Below are 24,015 nucleotides of genomic sequence, written 5' to 3' on the forward strand. Positions count from 1 at the left end.
TTTTTAACGACGTCGGGAGATAAGCGATACTGGGTCAAGTTGAGGGTCTCCATTCCGGTTCCTTTTAGTTCTCTATATAATGTAATGAAAACGCGGTGTGGACCGGTTCCCCGTGTTTGGCATTCTGTTCACTGATAGGAATGTCGCAATGGTTGAAAGTCACAAAGCGGGCGGATAGGTGGATCCTTGCCGATGACGGACAATTACGAAGGATCGTCCAAAGCATGTCTGACCCAAATCAGCAATATCCTTCCGTGCTGGGCTTTATCGGCAAACAAAGCAAATCACAGGCTCTGCGTGTGTTATTTCCTTACAACAACACACGGAAGCATTCTCCCCCCAGTCTCGCCAAGCTTCATCTGAGTGAAACTGCCGTCGAAGATCAGTATCCAACTTTTGTAATCGACGGCAATATAGATGAACCGTGCGATACAGAGATCCGGTCAGCTTTGAACTACCGACAATCTCAGGGCATACAGTTTGAAATATGTCGCGAGGACAACTCATCATATTCGGCTCTCAGAGATTTAATTTATAGTCTTCTTATCTTCCCATTCTCACATATAATCTATATTTTTTCTGATGATATTGGAGGACCGGAAACAACCCAATTGCTAACATCGTGGCTTAAGATAATGGATGATTTCAAGGAACCAATTCTCTCCCGCCCTAAGTTGGTCATTGTGTTCACGGACCCAAACGCAAATACCTCTGAGTCCGAGCTAATTGAGAAGCCCCTGCGAGAAGCTCTTCTAAGCTCTCTGGTTTCTGATTTGTCAACCATCGACCTGCGGAAACGTCATGTTCTGTCGCCCGATGCACGATTTCTTGACCTACATGCTGAAATGATACGTGATAGAGAGACTCTCCGTAATCTGCGAGACAAAAGTAATCTTCTTTTTACGGCTACCCACATTGAGGCGCTCTTTCGCAAAGCTATAGAACATTTGACCCGAGAGCCCCATCGCCCGTTCAATGCAATTAAAGCTGCTAGAGAAGGCAATGATGTCGCTCCAAATGCTTCCAGGCATCTTCAAAGCTTCATAAAGCTAGTTACTAGTTCAGGAAAAACCGTTTCCGAAATTGCAATTTGCATTGCGTCCGCCTTGATCATGGATGCATATCCAAACGGGATGCACAGTAAGTTCCGCTTTTTTTCTCAACTCAGGCTTTTTGAATTCCGATTTCTCGGGTTTTTATGTGTATATTAATAATATTAGAATTCAATCCTCTTCTCACTTTCAACACACATTACTCCAGACTGTGCCATGAAGCTTGGACAGCGGCGTCTTCAGAGACAGCGAAGATTGGGTGTGATGCTATAAAGCTCCAATTTTGCTTCATTTTCACTAAGCTCAAACGAGATTCCGACACTGCCAATTATAGAAAAAACATTCTGGCACAGCAGAGTTCTTTATGGGCGCCTGTGCGGTCAAATACAACGTGCTTGAGTTGTCTACTCCGAGGAACCGACGAAATGCTACCATGTGGCCACGCGATTTGTACCACGTGTGTTAAAATTTGGGGAGAACGGGCTGGCCGGGCCGAATATTATTATAATATTCCTTATTGCGTTATCTGCCAAAGAAAAATGAATCGTATGGCGCGGAGCTTACCACCCACAAAACGTCCTGATCTTCTCGTGCTTGACGGTGGTGGAGTTCGAGGAATAATAACTTTAAAATTCTTAGTTGAACTGGAAAAAAGGCGATGGGGTAGACCAATTCGAGAAGATACTGATCTCAATATGGCAACGAGTGTCGGTTAGTCCTTTGCCCAAGTGAATTTTAATCTGGTTTTGAAATGCACTGGGACACTGAATTCATATTTCTAGGTGCGCCTATCTTGTCGGAGACCCACCTTAAAAATTCCAGCGCATTGCATGCAATGGAAACATTCAAACCGCTTGTTCGAGAAATATTCGAATCCAAATCACATTATGCAAGCTTCCCAGGCAAATTCTTAGGGCTTCTGAGGCGTTTATGGGCCGATGCTCTTTATGACTCGACAAATCTCAATAGCGCACTTCAGAAAACTTTCGGCAGTAGCAAATATTTGTTTGACATTCCGTGTTCGCCACCTGGGGTCCGAGTGGCTTTGACCACAAGCCAAGTAGAAAGTGATGGCACCGTTTCATTGTTCTCAAACTATAGGCGCTTTCGCAACCCAGGCGAGGAAGCCTCGTATACATCTATTATGCCAGAGAATGTTGATGAAGAGCCTTTGCTCTGGCAAGCGTGAGTAGTGTCAATCCAATATTTGATGAAAGAAAGTGTGTAATTTATAAATGGTTAACTTCTTTTAGGGTGAGGTGTTGTGTTGCTGCTTTGAGGCAGGTCTATCCACATTGTCGTGTTCATTGAAAGGTTCACTAACGAGCAGTGGAAAGCTATTTTAAAGCCCAGTATTTACCTAATATAGGGACACTCCAAGATGCAGGTATTCTAGCTAACTGTCCACTCAAATTCGCAATCCGAGAAGCCATGAATATTTGGCCAGATGCTGGAAGGCCAGACCTTGTAATCAGCATTGGCACGGGATACACACGTCCAAAAATTTCCAAGGATTGGAACCTTCCATCCAAACGAACCTTTCAAAATGGGTTTATTGGTCGTGGCTTGCGCGCATTCCTCTTTTCGTCAGCCGCTGATGGAAAAAAAGGATTTGAAGATGCTTTGGATGATCTCCCGAAAGACATAAAGGAAGATATATTCCGACTTGACAAAGATTTAGGAGAAGAGTTGCCCGAATTAGACAACGTTGAGAACATCGATCAGCTCTCTCAAATGGCATGCGAGATCCCCGGTGACCTTGCTCGTGCGCTCTTGACAACGTCGTTCTTCTTTGAACTCGATGAAGAGCCTAGTCTCATGGATGGACAGTACCGTTGCAATGGATCTGTTCTCTGTAGTAGAAGTTTTCCAGAAGGAATTCTCGCCCTTGTTGAGAAGGAGTTACCATCGGCACGATTTACGATGCATAATGGAGCTAGTCTGGGTCTAGTTCAGGAACATGACGGCTGCAAAATCTGCGGATATTACCGCAAACATATCTCCTTTTACGTCTCTAGTGTCTATAAAGATTTTCGACTTGAAATCACCAGCAAAACCGGTAGTAGAAAAATCGGTGGCTTCCCAACATCCCTGACTGTCCTCCTTAAAAAGCAACAAGTTCACGCAGTTTTCGGTCGGTCGGACCATAAAACAGATCAATGGCCGCCTTCTCGAAAATGTTACTGCTCTATTAATAACAAACGACCGAGGGAAGACCCACCCTGTGGTACGGATGTTCCAAAAAGAAAAAGGGTGAGATTCGCATTTTAGACACAGACTCTCGTAGGAGACGCCCACCTCTCCAATGCTACAAATGTTTCGTCACAGACCATAATGGCCGGAAGTCAATCTAGACAAGACAGGGCAGGGAATAATTCAAGGTTGTCGCTTGCACTCCACTCATTAATTTAATACAAGGTTTGCTCCATGTCGGTCTGTTTGAACAGTTCATTGATGGAGGGTAGTTCATCTTCCTGAAGCCTGGACATAATGTGATAGTATCCAATAACACTGCTCATAAATCCTCGAATCACCACGCGAAGACGGTCGGCCGCCGATTTCAAGTTCTCGGCTTCTCGGCAAAGTTCTCCTCGTTCCGCATCCCAGGCGCGCCGTTCCTGCGCTAGTCTCACCTCTGCTGTGTGTTTTGAGTCTTCTAGAATTTTTATCTTTTCTTGTAATTCAGCATTTTCTTCTTCAAGTTCTGCTTTCTTATCTTCCAATACGGCAATTTTTTCCGTGAAGACAGAATCGGATTGTCGCCACAGAGAGCCATCCTATTCAATCAAATCAAATGTTATCCCTTAAATACTTTCGCAAAACCTGGAAATTACCTGATCAGGTACTTCTGTGGACAGAAAAGTTTCATTGGCGAGCGCCTCGAACTTGCTCCCGATGTAGCGCTGGAGAGTCTCATGTGCACTCTTAGGAAGCCCACTGAAAGGAATTTGGTTCGGACCATGTTGAAACAATTTCAAGATATCGTCGTTGTATGGTTCTATTAGTTTCCAGTAATATTTGTCATGTGGCTTTGGTTTGAGTCGGAGATGCACGGTCTTTACACTGATTCCGAGGTTTCTCCCTGTTGGGTAATTAGCAGTCCGTGTTAAAGATTCGCGGGAAAGAAGTATAGCGGCTCTTACGGATATGCTCGCACAGCACCTCTCGACATTTCATTCTCTCCTCCGAGCGCGTGATATTACTTGGTCTCGTCATGGATGGATTGGCTATCCTTTTGTTTAAGATGAAGATTCTTTCTCGAGTGTGCATTTAAATTGCCTTCGTAAGAAGAATATCTCAACATCCATAATCTCATAGAACACCAACTTTGTTAAAATTGTTTCTTATTTTGGAAGCATAGCCTCATATTGCATCCAACACTGTACTGTTCAATGGGTGTCCCGTAGACGCGCGGAATGCCAGATGCAGCCTTGTAGTGTTAGAATGTAGTCATGGATGGAAAAAATCGGTGTGTTCAACATGGCTTATGTTGGCTGAAGTAGGCTAAGCTTGAGTGGTGCTAACTGCATCACTGTTAAAGTAGCTGTGTTCAATATTCAACTAAATCGAACTTAGATGCGTTCTAGGTGAACCTTGCTAGACCTGCGTGACGCAAATGCAGTAACGCTCTTGTAGTAAAAGAAAAAAGCTTAAACTGAAGGGAAACTTCCAGTATAGGTAAGGGCTGGTGAACTTGCCTGGACTTGTGTAATGCCAACCAACACGTATGGCGGCGTTGTACGATATATTTAATGTTGAACTGCACAGTGGTATCCAACAAAGCCCACCTCAGGTGAACATAGCTAGACAACTAAAATAGCAATTGCAGCTATATCACCGTCGATGCTATCAAGGTTGAACAATAAAAACCTACATTCAACAAGACGATGTTCGGTTAGCGCTATCTATATTCATGTGGTCTAAACTGCTACCGGAACGTAGTGAACACGGTAAATTTTGATCAAAAAACTACATCCAACAGCGTATTCCTCAACCAGCTACGTTTTATCTTCTCTACAAGACACAATTCATGATGCGAGGAAGAGGTTGTACCCAGCGGGGCAATGATTAGGCCTCGCCGCTACTGATGCAGTGCCTGGAGAACCGAAGTTTTAAAATAGTGTCTCAGCTGGTGATGCCAACTGCACCAACACTACCCAAGAAACGAATAGGGTTCCTCTTACTAGAAAACTTCGAACCGCTCATCCTTCCCTGCGAGAGGGCAAAATGTCAAAATGGAGCAGCTACCACGCTTCTCTCAACCCAGATTTTGCTACCCAGGGAGACAACAACGGGCTATTGGCTACCAAGGAAATGCCACGTTGAAAGGGTGATATAATCAACCACTAAAACTGTCGGGACATATCCTCCCGTCAGAACAAGCAAAGGCAACATGTCTTTGCTTGGTGTACGTAATCTTGCACTAAGCCGCCGTATGGGATTCAGGGGTATTGGAACTCCAATAGTCGGATCTTACTCTGGTCTCAATTTTCAAAGCGATGCGTGGGTTCAACTGATGGCGGAAGAGCACAAAGCAAGGGTAGTACAGTACTTCCGGAAATCGGTGTCACCACCTACACTCTTCGATTGTTTCTCGAACCCTAATGCCAAGATCTACCATACTATATTAAGAATAGCTCCGGAATAGCAATATTCCCGTATGGTCGTCTATACAATATTTTACTCCAATTAATACATGACTCATGTCTCGTCACGGTATGCACAAGCTATAGAAGCTAGAACTTTCATGCAAAAACAAACGAGGAGCTGGCGTGGGCCTTAAGAATCTGGCAAGGGTCACATTCCACTGCCACTGCCGTATCCAAGTGACGATCTCGGGGCTTACCCGGTACTAGACAGCACAAACAGTGACTTACGACGCTTCGTGACACCTTCCTGGTATAAGCTAACACTCAACGATGTTTCTAGGCTCCTCAGCGGTATCTTACCGTGGGGAGATGACTTCCACTCCTTTTGATGATGATGGTACGCCGATGTATGCGAGAAGACTTGGGTCGTTGTTGACAGCTGGCAGGGTAATGGTGGTAGTGTTCCTGGTGCCGGATATGCGGGATAATCGGCATTCAGGCTACAACCCGGGACTGATTAATTTGGTCTCTTCTAATAGTGTATAGCGCGTAGCGCCGTCCAGTCATCTGATGATGGGCTGAGATGCCCCTCACTCGTTATATGGCCCGTTCCTATCACCCTTCCTGAGAACCGACGTAACATTCCATGTGTTGCTTTTATAATGACATCGACATCGGTAACATTTCCTGGTGTGAATAATGGGTTTCAGGTCGGGATTAATAACGGTCCGATTCATCTTCCCCCGGGTAGGTTTCAGGGGCTGTTAGAACATTGTGAAAGCCAGATTGACTAATAGTCGCTCCCGTCCCAGAGCGACCGGAACCCCGCCCAGAGCCTCTATCGACCGTGCCATTCCCCCATGACCCAGACTTTGTTAGTCGCGATGCACTCGACCAGATTCACGAAAAAGCTTCGATCCCGGGGTCCAGAATAGCGCTCGTCGGCCTTGGCGGCGTTGGGTAGGGGCAACTCGGCGTAAAGGCGATTCGTTCAATGCTGACTTTGCAACAGGAAAACACAACTTGTCATCGAGTACGCCCACTAGGTCCGACGGCAGTCAGCGGATACATGGGTCTTCTGGATCCATGCGAGCAACACGGCCCGCTGCGAGAAAAGCCTCCGTGACCTTGCGGATCGAGTCAAGATTCTAGGGCGGCAGGATCGCACGGCTAATATATTCCAACTCGTCGGGAATTGGCTACAGGACGAAAAGATCGGAAAATGGATTCTCATCCTCGATAACGTCGACGATGACGGGCTCCTCCGCAAACCTTCGGCGACCGCTCAGGAGGGCCAGGCAAATAGCCAGACTAATGCCTCGACGCAGCCACCGCTAAGGTACCTCCTCGAAAGCTCAAATGGCTGCATCATTATCACAAGTCGGAATAGAAGAGTAGCGCTGGACATCGCCGGTCAGAAGAACATCATTGCAGTTCAACAAATGAAGAAGGCCGAAGCACTGGATCTGCTGCAGAAGAAGCTGCACACACCTGGGGAGCTTGAGGATATGGGGCATCTAGTTGAGGCGCTCGAATTGATGCCACTCGCGATCGTACAGGCCGCTGGCTATATCACACATCGATCACCCCGTTGCTCTGTGTCGCAATACCTAAAAAAAACCCAGAATAGTGATCGCGAAGCAGTACGGCTTCTCGATCGGGAAGCAGGTCTTCTTTACCGAGACTGGGAGGCCAAGAACTCTATTGTGCTCACGTGGCAAATATCCTTTGACCATATTCAAGGTGTAAGACCATCCGCAGCGGGCCTGCTCTCTCTTATGAGCTTTTTCGACCGGCAGGGAATCCAGGAGAGTGTTCTCCGAGTTCCGGAAACCCAGGAAATGAATGGGAATTTGTGTCTGCAGAAGGATGAAGATAGTTCTAGTGGAGAGGATGGAGACAGTGCGTCTGACTCTGACGCAGATCAGCGTTTTGAAGATGATATCACAACACTTAGCGACTACTCACTGATTTCGTTCGGAGAACGCAGCGCAGTGCTCACCATGCATCGACTTGTGCAATTAACCGTGCGCACGTGGTTAAAAACTCATGGCCAGCTTGAGCTGTGGAAGGAACGATTCATCAGCAATTTATGCCAGAAGTTTCCGACCGGTGAATTTGAAAATTGGGAACAGTGTCGGTCGCTCTTTCCACATGTGAAATCTGCTATGTCGCAACGGCCAGACTCGCAAGAGTCTGTTCTACAATGGGCTACGCTGCTTTTCAGAGGTGCATGGTATGCGCAGGAAAGCGGCAATATTACGGACGCGAGGGAGATGGCATCGAAATCGAGGAAGCAGAGAGTGAGATTATTGGGTGTAACCGATGAAGACGCCCTTTGATAGCACTGCAATGTTGGCGACAGCATATCGTCTAGGAGGGCTGTGGGCGGAGGCCGAGAAGCTCGAGGTGCAGGTGATGGAGACTCGCAAGATGAAGCTCGGCGAGGACCATCCTGACACGCTGACAAGTATGGCCAACCTGGCGTCGACGTATAGGCAGCAGGGCCGGTGGGAGGAGGCTGAGCAGCTCGAGGTGCAGGTTATGGAGACTCGCAAGACGAACCTCGGCGAGGACCATCCCTCTACGCTGACGAGTATGGCCAACCTAGCATCGACGTATAGGGACTAGGGCCGGTGGGAGGAGGCCGAGCAGCTCGAGGTGCAGGTGATGGAGACGAGCAAGACGAAGCTCGGCGAGGACCATCCCTCTACGCTGACGAGCATAGACAACCTGGCTTCGACGTTGTCACACCAGGGCCGGTGGGAGGAGGCCGAGCAGCTCTTTGTGCAGGTGACGGAGACTCGCAAGACGAAGCTCGGCGAGGACCATCCCTCTACGCTGACGAGTATGGCCAACCTGGCCTCGACGTTTTCACACCAGGGCCGGTGGGAGGAGGCCGAGAGGCTTAGGGTGCAAATGGTGGAGACGAGCAAGACGAAGCTCGGCGAGGACCATCCCTCTACGCTGACGAGTATGGCCAACCTGGCCTCGACGTTTTCACACCAGGGCCGGTGGGAGGAGGCCGAGAGGCTTAGGGTGCAAATGGTGGAGACGAGCAAGACGAAGCTCGGCAAGGACCATCCTGACACGCTGACGAGTATGGCCAACCTGGCCTCGACGTTTTCACGCCAGGGCCGGTGGGAGGAGGCCGAGAGGCTTAGGGTGCAGGTAGTGGAGACGAGCAAGACGAAGCTCGGCAAGGACCATCCTGACACGCTGACGAATATGGACAACCTGGCGTCAACGTATAGGAACCAGGGCCAGTGGGTGGAGGCCGAGCAGCTCTTTGGGCAGGTGACGGAGACTCGCAAGATAAAGCTCGGCGAGGACCATCCCGACACGCTGACGAGTATGGCCAACCTGGCCTCGACGTTTTCACGCCAGGGCCGGTGGGAGGAGGCCGAGAGGCTTAGGGTGCAGGTAGTGGAGACGAGCAAGACGAAGCTCGGCAAGGACCATCCTGACACGCTGACGAATATGGACAACCTGGCGTCAACGTATAGGAACCAGGGCCAGTGGGTGGAGGCCGAGCAGCTCTTTGTGCAGGTGATGGAGACTCGCAAGACGAAGCTCGGCGAGGACCATCCCTCTACGCTGACGAGTATGGCCAACCTAGCATCGACGTATAGGGACCAGGGCCGGTGGGAAGAGGCCGAGCAGCTCGACGTGCAGGTGATGGAGACGAGCAAGACGAAGCTCGGCGAGGACCATCCCTCTACGCTGACGAGTATGGCCAACCTAGCATCGACGTTTTCACATCAGGGCCGGTGGGAGGAGGCCGAGAGGCTTAGGGTGCAGGTGGTTGAGACGAGCAAGACGAAGCTCGGCAAGGACCATCCTGACACGCTGACGAGTATGGCCAACCTGGCGTCGACGTTTTCACGCCAGGGCCGGTGGGAGGAGGCCGAGAGGCTTAGGGTGCAGGTAGTGGAGACGAGCAAGACGAAGCTCGGCGAGGACCATCCCTCTACACTGACGAGTATGGCCAACCTGGCGTCGACGTTTTCACGCCAGGGCCGGTGGGAGGAGGCCGAGAGGCTTAGGGTGCAGGTGGTTGAGACGAGCAAGACGAAGCTCGGCAAGGACCATCCTGACACGCTGACGAATATGGACAACCTGGCGTCAACGTATATGAACCAGGGCCAGTGGGTGGAGGCCGAGCAGCTCTTTGGGCAGGTGATGGAGACTCGCAAGACGAAGCTCGGCGAGGACCATCCTGACACGCTGACGAGTATAGACAACCTGGCTTCGACGTTTTCACACCAGGGCCGCTGGGAGGAGGCCGAGCAGCTCTTTGTGCAGGTGACGGAGACTCGCAAGACGAAGCTCGGCGAGGACCATCCCTCTACGCTGACGAGTATGGCCAACCTAGCATCGACGTATAGGGACCAGGGCCGGTGGGAAGAGGCCGAGCAGCTCTTTGTGCAGGTGATGGAGATGAGCAAGACGAAGCTCGGCGAAGACCATCCCTCTACGCTGACGAGTATGGCCAACCTGGCGTCGACGTTCTGGAAACAGGGCCGGCTGGAGGAGGCCGAGCAGCTCGACGTGCAGGTGATGGAGACTCGCAAGATGAACCTCGGCGAGGACCATCCCTCTACGCTGACGAGTATGACCAACCTGGCGTCGACGTTTTCACACCAGGGCCGGTGGGAGGAGGCCGAGCAGCTCGAGGTGCAGGTGATGGAGACGAGCAAGAGGAAGCTTGGCAAGGACCATCCCTCTACGCTGACGAGTATGGCCAACCTGTCGTCAACGTTCTGGAACCAGGGCCGGCTGGAGGAGGCTGAGCAGCTCGACGTGCAGGTGATGGAGACTAGCAAGACGAAGCTCGGCGAGGACCATCCTGACACGCTGACGAGTATAGCCAATCTTGCCTTCACCTGGAAATCCTCAGGTCGACATGCTGATGCTGTTGGGCTCCTACGAGAGTGCTTAGCGAAGCAGAAACAGATATTAGGGCCTAATCATCCTGACGTTTTGTCTAATAATGAGACGTTGATAGAATGGGAAACGGAGGGGCTGAGCATCGACGTATAGGCAGCGGATGCTCTACATACTTTTTAGTTTCAGTCAGAGGGGGTTTTCAGGCGTTTAGCTAACTTACTATATACTGCCATCTCTATTCTCCTTGCACAGAATTTCCATCTTCCAGGTATCGGCTTGAGCCGAGCCTGGCACAAATCAAACATGGTATGTAATCATCAATAAAATTTCTCCACTCCGAATTAGAACGAACCTAACAATGGCGTGTTCCCAGCAGCCAGCCTTATTAGCCATGGGAGAGCGGAAGGTCGAGACCTTGTGATACAGAATGGCATGGACAACCCCGTGCGTAATTTTTGGTCCCTGTAGCTGGCACTTCAAGGCCCGCAGCTTCCAGTCATTCGCTAAGCGCTAAGAGACAACTAAGTTCCTAGGGACTACGAGGTAGCAGCTGCGCTACATCTCCTCTATGGTCAGACCTGCATGTCGGAAGTGTCCCTTCGCGCTTTCTCCCCTTCCCCCAACGACGTCAACACACCATTCTAGGAGGTTATCGAATCCTTGGGCCGGATTATCTTCGTAAGACTGCCAATTCCGCCGAATAAAGGCTTTCAGCTCAGCAAAGAACTCCTCAATGGGATTCAGGTCTGGAGAATATGGTGGCGAATACACCAGCTTCCCACCAGCTTCTGAACACATGTGCTCTATCCGGTCGGAGTGATGAAAGGATGCGTTATCCATGACTACGACAGACTTCGGCTCCGGCCATTTCCCGCAATGCTGGAGAAGCTGATCAATAATATCCTCAAAGACGGTTCCATCAGTCGAGCCTCGAAACACTCGAGAGAGAACAATACCATCATGGGCATATGCAGGCAGTATCTGATATCGTTGATCACGATGGAATTTGGACACTTGGACTGGTGCTATACCAAGAGGAGACCAGCCAGTTAGTCTGAACCCTATTCGCTTATCACACCCAGACTCATCTACATAGACGAGGTGGTATGAGCAAAACTCCGAGATTAGATGACAGTAATCATCACGTAAATCCGCATTTCGCCCCTGACTTTTTGTCGAGCCGTCTTCTTTGACCACCCTTTACGATGCAGAGCGTCGCAGATCGTGGATTAGGTATGGACACGTCGAATTCATCCAGCAAGAACAGTTCCATCTCATAAAGGTATAAATCCGGTTTCTCAAGCAAATGATCGCACAAGACTTCTAGCATTATCAGTGAGATGCTTCGTGGCCGTCCAGCTTTGATGGAAGGGGCTTTGATGTACCGAATAGCTGCAGATTAGACCGGATCCTGATGATTGCGCGCCTGCTGCAGCCAGCAGCTTTAGCCATCTGGCAGGTGGTTAGTTCACCACTGAGGATCATATCATGAATAAGCTCAAGCGTAGATTTAGCAAGATTGGGAGCCATAGTTCGTTCCACCACTTGTGTAAATGATTAGTCGTCAGTGACGACCGAAGTTAGAGTTGGACGTGGGGCAGAAGGTAGCAGTATCTAGCTGTGATAGGTAATTAACATATTCCCAGCTTATTTAATTATCCGGTATTTTACGGAACAAGGCCTAGACATTGGGGACGTTCTTGACTATTCTAGAAGTAGATTAGCCTTTCTTGGCATTAGGGTTCGAGAAACAATGAAAGGGTGACAGTGGCACCGCAAAAGTCTGAGACCCCCTAGCTGACCGCCCTAATTCACCGCCTATACCGCTTTCCTAAATAGACTAGTAGAACGCGTCGCGATAATAGTAGTATGTTTACATTATTATGATTATTATCATCAACTATGCCTCGCGTGCGATCTTTACCTCGACCACGGCCAGTACCGAAGGGCCCTCTTCCTACTGCCCCTCGCCTACCTCCTATAGCGCAAGAGCCTACCCTAAGACGTCAGAATTGTGAACTAGACGTCAATCTTCGTACACAAATCACTACGCTAAAGGAGACCGCCGGATGGTCATATAGGGAGATCCATAACAAATTCCCCGAACTCTCGCTCTCAACTATTAAAAAGACATGCCTAAGGTCACGTATTCGACATAAAGAAGAGACTTTGAAGCGATCTGGACGCCCAAAAGTTCTTAATGAGGATGACCGTCAAAAGATCCTTAATAAGATACACGAAGAACCCCGAGTCACGTACGACGACCTACTCTCTGAAGTTAGTAATAAGTGCAAAAAGGACTCAATTGCTCGTCTTCTCTGTGTTGAGGGTCTTAAAAAGTGGCGAGTCATGAAAAGACCTTATCTTACACCTGAGACTGCTGCTAAACGCCTCGCATGGGCAGACAAATATTCCGGCTATACAAAAGAGGATTTTGACCGTGTCTTTTTCTCTGACGAATGTACGATCGAGCGTGGTATTGGACTTCGACCAGAGTATTCTTTTATCCGCCCAAAAGATCAACCAATTCAAGGCGAAGTCCAACCTACTCCATATAAGGGCTTCCAAATTAAACAGATGTTTTGGGCTTCATTTTCGGGCTCAACTCGACGGACTGGACTTATTCCGCTCTATGGGGATCCAAACTCACCCCGAGGAGGTGTGAATCGCTTCGTTATCCTTGATCTATACCGTCGAATCCTACCAACTTTGCTCGATGACCCAAGATCGATATTTCAACAAGATAATGCTCCATCCCATACTGCGCATATTGTCCGAGACTATGTCGCTTCCCTAGGGCGGGAGGTTATGATATGGCCCCCTTTTTCGCCTGATCTTAATCCAATTGAGAACCTATGGACGCTATTAAAACAGAAAATCTATCAGATTCGACCTGATCTTCTGCATATGCCAAATAATGACGCAACTCCAGATATTTTAGTTGACACTGCAGAGCAAGCATGGCAGGAACTAGATCTGACTATTTTAGAGAACCTCTCAGAGAGCATTCTGCGTCGTGTGCAAGCTATTATTGACGCTAATGGCTGGTATACTAAGTATTAGTCTAAATCTGAAAATTTTATGAAGTTTTTAGGACGGCAGAATAATTGGCAGAAAGTAGGCGGTCAGTCAGGGGGGTCTCAGACTTTTGCGGTGCCACTGTAGGTGGTGACACCGATTTCCGGAAGTACTGTATTGTTGGGTCCCAAATTCACGAGCTTTCCGGAAAGCAGTATATTATCTTTTCTATTTTCCCCACTATTCCATTTTGCACACTTCGAGAATGTGCATACTCGAGGAGTTTATTTAGAGAGTGTTTTCACGAGCACTCCGTGATGTCGAATTCCGAAATTATTTTCTCCACTGTGATCATATTAAATACACAATGCTTACTCGATGGTTTCTGCATGTCCCCTTCTGTAACAATTCTAAAACAGACAATGGATGGGGCTTTTATGTTTCGAGATGAGAAACCAGTACTGCAGTATTCATTTTATATAACATACCACATCCAAGATCTCAATCCCCGCGATATCTTTGTTGCTGGTCAGGAGATTTGGTCGATCTTGCTCACTGACAATGGAAAGGATTCATCTATTATTTTGCAAATATATAATGGTTTATCTGCTTGGTATAACAAATATTGGCTGCTCAGCATAGAGAGAGGAGAAATTGGGGGGAATAAGGAACGGTTTATTCGTACTCCAATCTATCCTGCTTGTACTCTATATTTTGTACAGTACCGCATTACACATAGTAAATTAAATTAGCAGACCATGTTACGGTCGGTTAGTTAGTTGGTTGACTTCGTTTAGCGTGAACCTCGCAAAAAGCGATACAGTATGCAGGCTACTTCATTGCACGTAAATGTAGAGTGACCACTTCCTAAAAACGAACATTGAGCATAGTAAGCCTGCCATGGCCTAATTGCCATTCACACTAGTAGTCTGCTTTCGTTGCGCGCGACTTCAGAACTGTATACTTCCGCGAAGTCTGGCACCGTCTCGATCGCACTGGCTCGCGAGGCGATCTCTGGTTTACCTCGCTTACTTTCTCCACAGCCTCCTAATGGAATCGACACGCTATTGAAGGCATTCCTGTATATTGTAGCGAGGCCTTATAAAGTTTTAATGATATTTTGTCACAGAACAGTAAGTTAACCCAACAGCGCTTGATTTATTACACGCAATTCGTAGTTAGGAAAGAGCAAATTTGAAAGCTTATGATCTCGAAGCATCATCCATTTTCCATCAGAAGAGACGCAAAATTCCCCGTCGGCGATCTGCTGTATTCATCTAAATTATGAGCTACTTGGACTCAGTTTCATTTTCAGTCGTTGCTGTGTCTACTGAGCTTGTACAACCTCTAGGAACTTGGTTGGCACGCTGTTGCTGGGCAGATTCACGATCAGCATGCATGAGTCTATGTGCTCGTGCTTTCGCCTGACTTTCGAGTCCTGGCCCATACTGCTGTGCAATCTGCGGCGGATATTGAGTCGGTGGCCCGTACCGTGCCATATAGTGCTGTGACAGTTCATGTCTCAGGAGCAGCAATTGATGTTGATATATTCTGTTGTACAGGTGTGTCGTAGTGTCTGCTCGCATGTGTAGAGAACGATCGCCCATATTACTGTGTGCCCCGGCCCCCTTCATCCGCTGTTGAGACTGAGATTGGGCATTTCCCCCGGCTTGCAATTGAGCAGTATGCTGTGCTGCAAATTCGGCGTGCCTCGTGTGCTCTTGCATTGGAAGTTCTGCAAATGGGTAGCGTCTTTTCATACTAGATTTTGCCTTGTTCGGAAAGACAGATTGGGACGGAATTCCGTAAAAGGACGACTTTCGGTTCAAGGAAACCATTGCAAAATATCTTTTCTCACAACCCAAATTTGCAAAGATGACAAGTTTGGTATTTTGATTTGTGAACCTTTGAGCGCATCCACAGGGGGCAAATTCGTCATGACAAAGGACTGTAATCGAAGATTTAACATCTCACTGTCAATCTGAAGGATAGAATCCTCTTCTTTGTTGCACTAACCTTCATCTCCATGTAAAAGGTCAGACCTCGCATCCATACATTTCTCCTCGTGGAGAACAACGTGGTAAGTTATGCGAGAGCCGTATAACCTCAGAAAGTCTTCTGTTTCACAATCCAGCCAGCTCAATTCAAGACATCCTTCAATCGGAGTTGACTTTAGCATGATACCATATGGCATTGCTCGAAGTTTACTCCTGACTGATCGCAGTAGTCCGTCCTGGAGGTGACTTCCAATTCTTGAAACTGGCATACCTTTGAAGATCACTGTAATGGCCCTTCTGAAAAGTTCCTCCACGATGTGATCACAGAAAAGTGGATGGATGATGTAGGCAGCTGTCATGTCGGTTCTGGCCAAATCTCTGCAGGGATGCAGGTGCGTATCATCAAAATGTAACCATCTGTGGTTGGCTTTCAATATTTTATGCTCTTGATCATAAAGTAGATCAATGTTCTTATTGTCGCTCTGCACAAAGAAGATTTCTATTCTCTTGGTGTCGTCAAAGAGTGCCATGCTTGCCTTCAGAGCTCTCTGAGTAATCCTCGCGAACGACGTGTCCGGTGTTGTACACACGTCCACTTTTTTGAACATATTTATTTCCTCTTCTTCTGCTGTCCGAATGTGTGAATTCAGACGTAACAAATTCCAGAGCTTCTCTGGTAGTATCTTTGGCTCTTTTTTCAGGCTCTGTTTGATGGTTTCAAAGCTCTATAAAATTTTAGTTTCTTTATTCCAAACGAATCAATTTGCGTTTTGCTTACTTTTGGACCTGTCTGTTTATTATAATAAAAGTCCTTTCCTTTGGCCTTGTGTAGGAGGTGCTTCCAAATAAGAGTTCTCGTGGAATGATCCAGAAGTTTTTCTGCCAGCTCAACATCCCGTGAATGTGGAAAATTTTGAAGCAGGTCAACATAGAGTGGAAGCAAGTCATCCCCTTCTCGTTGAATAGCAGATTCCCATATCCGCCGTACTATATTGGCTTCCTCGTTCTTGTCGGCTAATCTTTGTCGGTCACGATTGACTCTGCCTTCTGCAAAGTTATAGCCAAACTTGAAGGGCCTGGCCTCAGATGCTGTCGTAGGAAGAAATAATCCTCTCAAAAAGATTTTTCCTTCAAACTTTGGGTCGAGAATCAGGTCACCATAGTCGGTTTGAATGATTCTGGAGGGGTAAGAGGGTCCCCAAACATCGATGGTCACCCCCAACCATGTCTTAAATACCTCAAGAGACACCTTGTTATATGCCTTGTTTCGCCCTGGTCCAATGGTGATACTCACGTCTCTCTCTATACGGGGTCTATAATGAGCCATGTCAAGGGTCCGATCAACCTGGCAGCTCAAAGGGCCTTTTTTCGTCGGATTTATTGTGCAACAGAAACGGGACTTGGAAGCTCCTCGAAACGAAAAGCTCCAGTTGCAGTTGCTTGCGGCGATACTTACTTTGTAGTCATTGCGAGTCATCACTAGGGCAGCAAGTTTGAGTCCTTCTCCATGACAACCTGCTAGCTTAGGATTTCCTAACTTTGATGTGTGTCCCAACTCAAGAGCTTCAGGCTGAAGTTGTGCGCACGCATTGACCATGATAACTCGCCCTGTTTTCTTCTCATATCGAATGAACCCCAGAGCGGGAACGTCATCGTCGACGAGGCTTGAGGTTGGCACTTTGACAGAAAGAAAGTCATCATCATCTTCCAAGCATGGTCGAAACTGTAGACGTTGCAGGTCGAATGTTTCCATAATCGCGTCTTTCCTACACTGGGTCAGCGCGAATGAGACAGCGATTAGAATCTAGTACCAATTCTGATAGAGTTCTCGAAATGCACATGTTGAATCCCAATCTTTGACATATTCCGAAGAGATGCTGAGTGAAAACGTTCGTTGATGTTGGAAAATCGGACTATCCTCGTAAGATTTGTTTCCGCAAAGCTCACTTTGTAGTTGTTCTCTCAATTCTTGCTCATCTTCGCTCGAGGGATATTCACACTCTCCGTTGGAACTCTCAATAGAATTCTCCATTTCGATGGATAGTTTGTAAAATTCAGTTGAGGTTCGAATAAAAGAACAGGTAGAATATATATATCCCGTTCTCTGTATACTAGTGTGAAGGTATTTAAAACGTGGATAAGAGCCGTATTACTACAGGAATCTGTGAAACGTCACGTATCGCTATGTAACGTTGCAAGTTCCCGTGCGAGACCTCTTTGCAAGCGTTCATTTCAAAGCTAGTTTTCTCGAGTTTAGATCCCACGAGCTTAACGATCCCTTGTTGGATATTACTCTTCTGTTCAACATTCACTGTAGCGCAGATGCTACTGATACCACACTTGCCTAAAATAGTTCACCGGATCACGGCAATGCTAGGTGTTTCCATGCGTCATACATAGACTGCGAACGCCGAATATGCTTGTCGCAATTGCGGTTGACCACGAGTGGACAAAGTTTGCATTTCCGTTTGCCAGGAATGTGTTGTGGTAGCAACACTAATCCTGTCTACTTCACCTTGGATGATATCATTCTGTTCAACATTACAATATCCTCTCCAACTTGGGGCGATGATACAGTCGTGCTCGAAATCGCCTTGACCAATATACACTGAGAAACTCCTTCCTAGCCCCACTGCCAAGGCGTTAGCGCGGATCATTTATCGAGCCGGCCGTGTTAAATTGAGGGCGAAATAAAAATGCGCTGTGTACTGTATGTATCCTGACGGAAAATTACACCATGCGTGTACAACGTCGGTGGAATTCCATGGAATCGTATAGTGGATCTGCAAATCATGTGGGAGGGCTGCCTAGTGCCGGGTAACTTGATGATCTTCTAGGCGACTCCAGTTCTCCTTCTCATCCTGTGCGGCGTGTGCAGGTCATCACCTGTGAGGCTGTCTCTTTGGCCTAGAGCACCTTAACGAGTGAGACTAGAGGCCAACGACTATTTCTGACCGGTTGGCTGTAGTTTGCAGGCCAACAACACCCTCAACCGCTCCTGATGGTTTAGCCTCAACTAATAATCACTCACCTTCAGTCTGTCGTTATAGTAGGTCTAAGAAAATGACTCCTAGTTCTCTCATGAGCCATGATGATTATGGCGTTCAACAAAGCATGGCGCTTGACCGGTGGGGTGATACATCACAATATGCACCAACACCTAACAACTTCGGTTGCTCACCCGCCTCCCCGTCCGACATAAGCTGCATAAACGTCGATCACATCTTCCCTGTCGATTACGCCTCTCTACAACAAACTACATTACAAAAGAATAATCTTCCCTTACTCCAGTTCGGTGATTGGGAGGAAGGTCGAACATATGACGAGGATTCACCGACTTGCATCCACTACTTGATCGAGTGGAGGGTTACTCTCAATAACAGAAAACTACAACCAGTTCGCGTATATCTGGGGTCTGGCGGCGTATAACTTGTGCTTTATTGGGGCGAATATCGCGGCGGTCTCGTGCTTGTTAGATAGCTACTCGGGGAACGAGGGGCCGATTTTGATTATCGCCTGTGCAACGTGGTATTATTTCATTAAGGAATATGTATGCCGTTTCGCCTTTTACTGAGCGGAATGAATATGATGGGGGCTTTGGGATCTTTGGGGCGTTGTCGTTTGTGCTTGGAGTAATAGGGATCCGGCATATGCTTGGGGGAAGCAGATTAGGAGGTTTACTGCGCGGTTCGGGCGGGTGACGGGGTAGTTAAGGTAAACTTTAGGGCCAGAGGATCTCTGGCGAGTCTGATTGAGCATAGGTGCCGAATAAGGACTCAATACAGGGAAGGGCGGCTGCAGTTTTGGCGACCTCGTTATAGACATGTGATCTGGGCAGGGTGAAACGGCCTGGTCATCTCCAGCCATGGATAGCCTAGGATCACGATAGATCAAAGGAAAAAGGTCATGCTCTATTGGTAAAATTTTTCTACTCGGTCATACGCACACCGCACCCTGATCTTCTCGTTCAACGATCAGTTGGTGAGATAAACCTCGTCCCATCCATAGGCTGCAAGAAAACCTCCTCGTCTCTTTTTGGCGGGTCGAAAAAATGCATCGACTTGTCTTCCTCTGGCAGGTCGTTGCTGCTGCTGACACTGAAGCTGTCTAGAGGCTTAAGGGAATACGTAGCAGGTGTTCCGTAGGTCTGCATCGGGCACATCGCAGAGAATAAATCCCTTAAATGATGATACTGGGTATCCGCCATTACCACACCTTGCGCCTCCAGCTTTGCTAGAGTTTCGTGGAAAGCGTCCGCTGTTGTCACTCTTTTGCGAGCTTGCTTTTCCAGCCAGTTGCTGTCCGTTCCTCCTTTTCTTTTGAAGCCGAGGACGAGTGGACCTAGTATCAGCGCTCCGAAAAAGGTTAACTCTGCTGGGTTCATATCGTTATAATTGCGAATCGTTGCATCTCCGCCTAGCTTTAGGAGGGCGCGTAAGTTGTTTGTTTGCCAGGATAGACCTGCATAATGCAGGGGGTGTCTCCGTTCAAATCAGTCACGTTTATGCTAGTTTCGGGGAAACGGCGAAGCACAAAGCGGAAAACCCGATTTGGATGCGCAAATGGAAGTAGTGCAATGATGTGTAGAATCGTAAAAGTCTTGGCACGATCTATATAGAGCAAGGAAGGTTGAGTTGTGGCAGCGTGAGCTAGCAATATGCGAAGGAGCTTCTCGGCATACTGGAGGGAGTAATATGCATCCTGATTGCATTGTAGCAGTACTTCGCCGAGGATCGTAGTGTCCTCGACTATCTTGTGCTGTTTGGGCCCGCAATCTTTAAATAGGCCAGATCTGCCCTCAGACAGGAGACCGATCTGATCAGTAACAGGAATAAGAGGGTTGGCACCCCGGTCAAGGAGTGCCTGAACCATATGTAGTTTCCGGTTCCGCACGGATATATGGAGAGCTGTTAAGCCGTTGCAACTCTCGGTGGCATCAATCGGGATGTTGGAGTCAAGTAGCAGCTCCAGGATGTCCATGTCTGATTCCTTGTCTCGTGGAACCAGGCCAAGCAGATGCAGGACGGTAAGCCTCCTACAGTCCGTAACGGCGGTGGGACTAGCACCCCGCTCTAAGAGAAACGACACCACTTCCTTATGCCCATATAGTATTGCAGAATGGAGGCAGCTTAGGCCCAAGTAGCACGTCTCTATATCCCACCCCTTGCCTTCTATGAGGTGCCGAGTAATTGCGAGGTGACCATGGCGGATAGAGGACCATAGAACTGCATCTTCATAGCCTGGCTGCAAGGTAAGCAGGAGATCAAGAGCTTTAATGATCTGATGCATGTCGCCAAAGCCCAAACGCAGGCGCCGATGTGGTGTATCATCCTCGGAGACTAGCAGACCGAGCGGAGTGCGGGCAAATTCCGGTGGTAGATAGTACAATGTCAACTGTTCGAAATATAATAATAGAATGTCGCAGTTGGTACACGGAGCCTCGAGAAGAAGACATTTTCTTGTCCGTGTTTCATTCTCCCAAGCGCTATTGTCATGGAACGAGGCCGAGGCGAAACGTGCACCAAGTTGAACCAACTTTCTTGCCAGCTGCGCTTTGTCATGCAGAATAGCCCACCTCAAGGGTGTCACAGAGAGAGAATTTCCAAGCGGCCAAAGCTCGCATGCCTCCAGCAGATTCGCTGGGCACATCCAATTCACATCCGCTCCTCGAGCCACAAGTGTCTCAGCTAGCCTCATCGCCTCGTGCTCATCCTGGATGTATACGAGATAATGCAGTGGACTGGGCCAGTCAACCTCTCTCGCAGGATATCCAAGATCTGGGCGGCAATCTGCGCCCCTTTCAATGAGTGTCTTCGCAATCTTGTAATGGCCCCGACGTAGGGCACAAAGTAAGGGGGTCAGTAACGTCCGCGAGGAGTTGGTGCTATTTACCTCCACTCCGGCGTCAAGAAGAGGATTAACGGCTTCGGCGAATCCAAAGAGACAAGCCATATGCAAAAGTCCGCCAAATGTATAGACACCATTGCACGTGTCTGGTCGATTTTCACCGATCCAAACAGTTTTGAGCAGATGGGATGCTTCGGCCTGAGGCACATGCGTATCTGTGGTCAGCATATTGATCAAGGCAGTATCAGCCAAGTCAACAACTGGGCGAACATGCTCTTGATAGTTGAGACTGCCGGGCCACTTGAGAGCGAAAGAGAATTTAGCCTTCTGCTGCGCTAAATGATGTTCCTCGGAGTCAGGATAGCTTTCTTCGAGGTCTTGTAATGCAATGAGTGAACCATGCAACGCTCCCTGGAGCAGCCAATGCCGTAACGTATCATCATGTATATCCAGCCCATGTCCATAGAGTTTGAAGAGCCGCTTTACCATCCCTCTTGATCGAAGACACCCATGACGGGCAGCTTGTACAACCAAATCTAGGCCGCGATGAATGTTCCTAGTAGTTCCCAGACCCATGAAATATTTGAAGCTTCGGAACAATTGAAGGTCAAGCCTATTCCGCCTATCCTCAGTCTCCCAGGTGTTTCTTGCGATTTGGATGGTAATGTTATTATCCCCTTTCTCAGGACCGTGGCGGGAGGTCCACATATCGGTAACATCGTATTTGAGAGTCTCGGAAGGGTCCCCGATCCTTGGCTTCAACTTTTCTTGAAACACACGAAGGCGTGGGTGGCGGAAGAACTCGTGAGCCCAATGCAAGAAATAAGGAGGGTCAGGAAAGGTCTAGAAGACAGATCAGTCACTGCAAGCTTTGGATTTGAAGTTTCACATACTCGAAACCAGCCCATCGTAAGATAGTGCTTTGCGCCTTCTCCCACGTGAGCATCATTATAATTGTGGGGGCAAACCTCTGATTCGGTGTCCGGAATCTGCTGAGGTTCCTAAACATTTTGTCAGGCTTTGAAGATTTCAGGGACTCTAGGAGTCCTAGAACATACTTGAAAACTCCAAGCTGCTCTCCACGACGGTGCACTAGCTGTTTTGTCAAGTGTGTCCACATTGTATACTCCATATCTAAAATTCTTTCGCGGCACTCTTGGCCTATAATGGCTGATACCATAACCCTTGGCGTAAGGCAAATAACGGCTCCTTGAATTCCCCATGACAAGGAACGATAGATGTTTCCAGTAAGAGTCAAGTGACAAAGCCGCATGGAGTCCTGGAACAGACTGTTCAGCAGTTATTGAGCTGATATAGGCATATCTGAGGGACTCAAACTCTTCGAAGGAGCTGTCTACCAAGCCAACATAATCTTCAACCAGGGCCACGATAGCACGGTTTTTGCAACCAGAAGGTACTACCAAATGAGGGTCTTCCTTTTGCTGAAGCCACACATACTTGTTGCATTCATGGCCTCCTTTGCTTGAGGGTACGGAATATGGATATGGCGTGAGCTTTAGCAGGGGCTTCAATCCCTTCCACAGGCTGAAGTCACCTTCACCGTCTGACGACTGTAGAGGTATCGATCTCAGACTGATTGCGATATTAATTTGGTTTCGAAGTAATGCAGCTGCCTTTTTGCCAAGTATTTGAGAGTTTAAATTCCATTCGCGAGCAAAGGTCCCCGGTAGTCTTTGAAAGAATGTCGTCGAGGTCGCCGGACAGCGGAGGGTCTTGGTTGACACAGTAATACTAGGTGCGCCTGACGTATCTAGACGCCTCATGCGTCGTCTTAGCCGGCCGCGATTTGGATTATTTAAGAAGTCTTCCCCTGATGATAAAACATGAGGGATGGACGCCAAATTTGCGATCTGATAGACAGGGGTGCCGGTTCCCTTGGATAGACGTCGTGTCCGCCGCCGCAGTCTCCCCCTCAGGAGTGACATATCGCACGATACTCCAGTAACCCTCTCCGATTCGACTTCAACGTGCACTGGCACCGAGGTTTCCGGTACTTTCTTTTTGTTCACCAATGTATCCCAGTATCTCACAAACCAGTGGACAATTTGCCGCTCTTTTAGCAGATCGTTCGGTGCTTTTGACCGGTGTGAGTTCTTCGCTAGCAGCACAACTATAACTCCTTCCCAAAATCCGGGCCTTACTTCAACCTTTGTCACGGCCATAGATGGAACCCAATGTGACGACGACGCGGTCGTCTGCACTGCGAACGGATCCGCATCGTTTTGAACGAGAAGGTCAGACAACTGACTGAAGGACAACCCTAATGGAAGATCCATGTCCCATGGGTCTCGCGGAAGTCCAGTTTGCCCAATTAAGGATTGGGAAACCTCGCCCGTAAAGATATCGGAATAGATATGTCGAGGAATATCATCTCTGGTAGTCTCAGTAGAGCAGGGTGCAAACTCAGGATCCAGAGCGGTAGTAGCAGAGAACCGCGAGGGGAGAGAAATGAGAAAGTAATGGCGAGAAACTGGGCCTTTCAAGTGCAGGGTATCTTCGAGGAAACCGATTTTTCTTTCGAGCATGTTGTTCCCGTTAGATGGTTGGTGAGAGTGGGAAGATTCCCGAACGTCCCTTTATCGTGTGATTCACATTTCAGCC

The 24,015-nt window shown here is 48.1% G+C and overlaps 9 protein-coding genes across 9 annotated transcripts; 4 read left to right on the top strand and 5 right to left on the bottom strand.

Moving 5' to 3' along the window:
• Nucleotides 1–1,887: 1,887 nt before the first annotated feature.
• On the top strand, nt 1,888–3,305 carry N7474_005087 (uncharacterized protein; the record flags this gene model as incomplete). The annotated part of the gene is made up of 2 exons (XM_057196502.1): nt 1,888–2,237; nt 2,390–3,305. Coding segments are annotated over 2 exons (1,266 nt in total), but the record flags the coding sequence as incomplete, so codon positions are not given.
• Nucleotides 3,306–3,460: 155 nt separating this feature from the next.
• On the bottom strand, nt 3,461–4,268 carry N7474_005088 (uncharacterized protein; the record flags this gene model as incomplete). Its single annotated transcript, XM_057196503.1, has 3 exons — nt 3,461–3,829; nt 3,887–4,134; nt 4,196–4,268. 3 exons carry the CDS (start codon nt 4,266–4,268, stop codon nt 3,461–3,463), a joined length of 690 nt encoding a protein of 229 aa, XP_057053899.1.
• Nucleotides 4,269–5,971: 1,703 nt separating this feature from the next.
• On the top strand, nt 5,972–7,983 carry N7474_005089 (uncharacterized protein; the record flags this gene model as incomplete). Its single annotated transcript, XM_057196504.1, has 2 exons — nt 5,972–5,992; nt 6,700–7,983. The coding sequence occupies 2 exons, from the start codon at nt 5,972–5,974 to the stop codon at nt 7,981–7,983; spliced, it is 1,305 nt and encodes a 434-aa protein (XP_057053900.1).
• Nucleotides 7,984–7,993: 10 nt separating this feature from the next.
• Nucleotides 7,994–8,272, top strand: N7474_005090 (uncharacterized protein; the record flags this gene model as incomplete). The annotated part of the gene is made up of 1 exon (XM_057196505.1): nt 7,994–8,272. The coding sequence occupies one exon, from the start codon at nt 7,994–7,996 to the stop codon at nt 8,270–8,272; it is 279 nt and encodes a 92-aa protein (XP_057053901.1).
• Nucleotides 8,273–8,311: 39 nt separating this feature from the next.
• Nucleotides 8,312–10,684, top strand: N7474_005091 (tetratricopeptide repeat protein; the record flags this gene model as incomplete). The annotated part of the gene is made up of 1 exon (XM_057196506.1): nt 8,312–10,684. One exon carries the CDS (start codon nt 8,312–8,314, stop codon nt 10,682–10,684), a length of 2,373 nt encoding a protein of 790 aa, XP_057053902.1.
• Nucleotides 10,685–16,560: 5,876 nt separating this feature from the next.
• On the bottom strand, nt 16,561–17,578 carry N7474_005092 (uncharacterized protein; the record flags this gene model as incomplete). Its single annotated transcript, XM_057196507.1, has 3 exons — nt 16,561–16,593; nt 17,003–17,312; nt 17,358–17,578. 3 exons carry the CDS (start codon nt 17,576–17,578, stop codon nt 16,561–16,563), a joined length of 564 nt encoding a protein of 187 aa, XP_057053903.1.
• A 1,935-nt stretch (nt 17,579–19,513) lies between these two features.
• Nucleotides 19,514–19,930, bottom strand: N7474_005093 (uncharacterized protein; the record flags this gene model as incomplete). The annotated part of the gene is made up of 1 exon (XM_057196508.1): nt 19,514–19,930. One exon carries the CDS (start codon nt 19,928–19,930, stop codon nt 19,514–19,516), a length of 417 nt encoding a protein of 138 aa, XP_057053904.1.
• Nucleotides 19,931–19,968: 38 nt separating this feature from the next.
• N7474_005094 (ankyrin repeat domain-containing protein) lies at nt 19,969–22,101 on the bottom strand (the record flags this gene model as incomplete). The annotated part of the gene is made up of 1 exon (XM_057196509.1): nt 19,969–22,101. One exon carries the CDS (start codon nt 22,099–22,101, stop codon nt 19,969–19,971), a length of 2,133 nt encoding a protein of 710 aa, XP_057053905.1.
• A 305-nt stretch (nt 22,102–22,406) lies between these two features.
• N7474_005095 (uncharacterized protein) lies at nt 22,407–23,939 on the bottom strand (the record flags this gene model as incomplete). The annotated part of the gene is made up of 1 exon (XM_057196510.1): nt 22,407–23,939. The coding sequence occupies one exon, from the start codon at nt 23,937–23,939 to the stop codon at nt 22,407–22,409; it is 1,533 nt and encodes a 510-aa protein (XP_057053906.1).
• Nucleotides 23,940–24,015: the final 76 nt, after the last annotated feature.

The sequence above is a fragment of the Penicillium riverlandense genome (genome assembly GCF_028828495.1).
Source record: "Penicillium riverlandense strain IBT 135883 chromosome Unknown utg000003l_segment0_segment0, whole genome shotgun sequence".
NCBI lineage: Eukaryota > Fungi > Ascomycota > Eurotiomycetes > Eurotiales > Aspergillaceae > Penicillium > Penicillium riverlandense.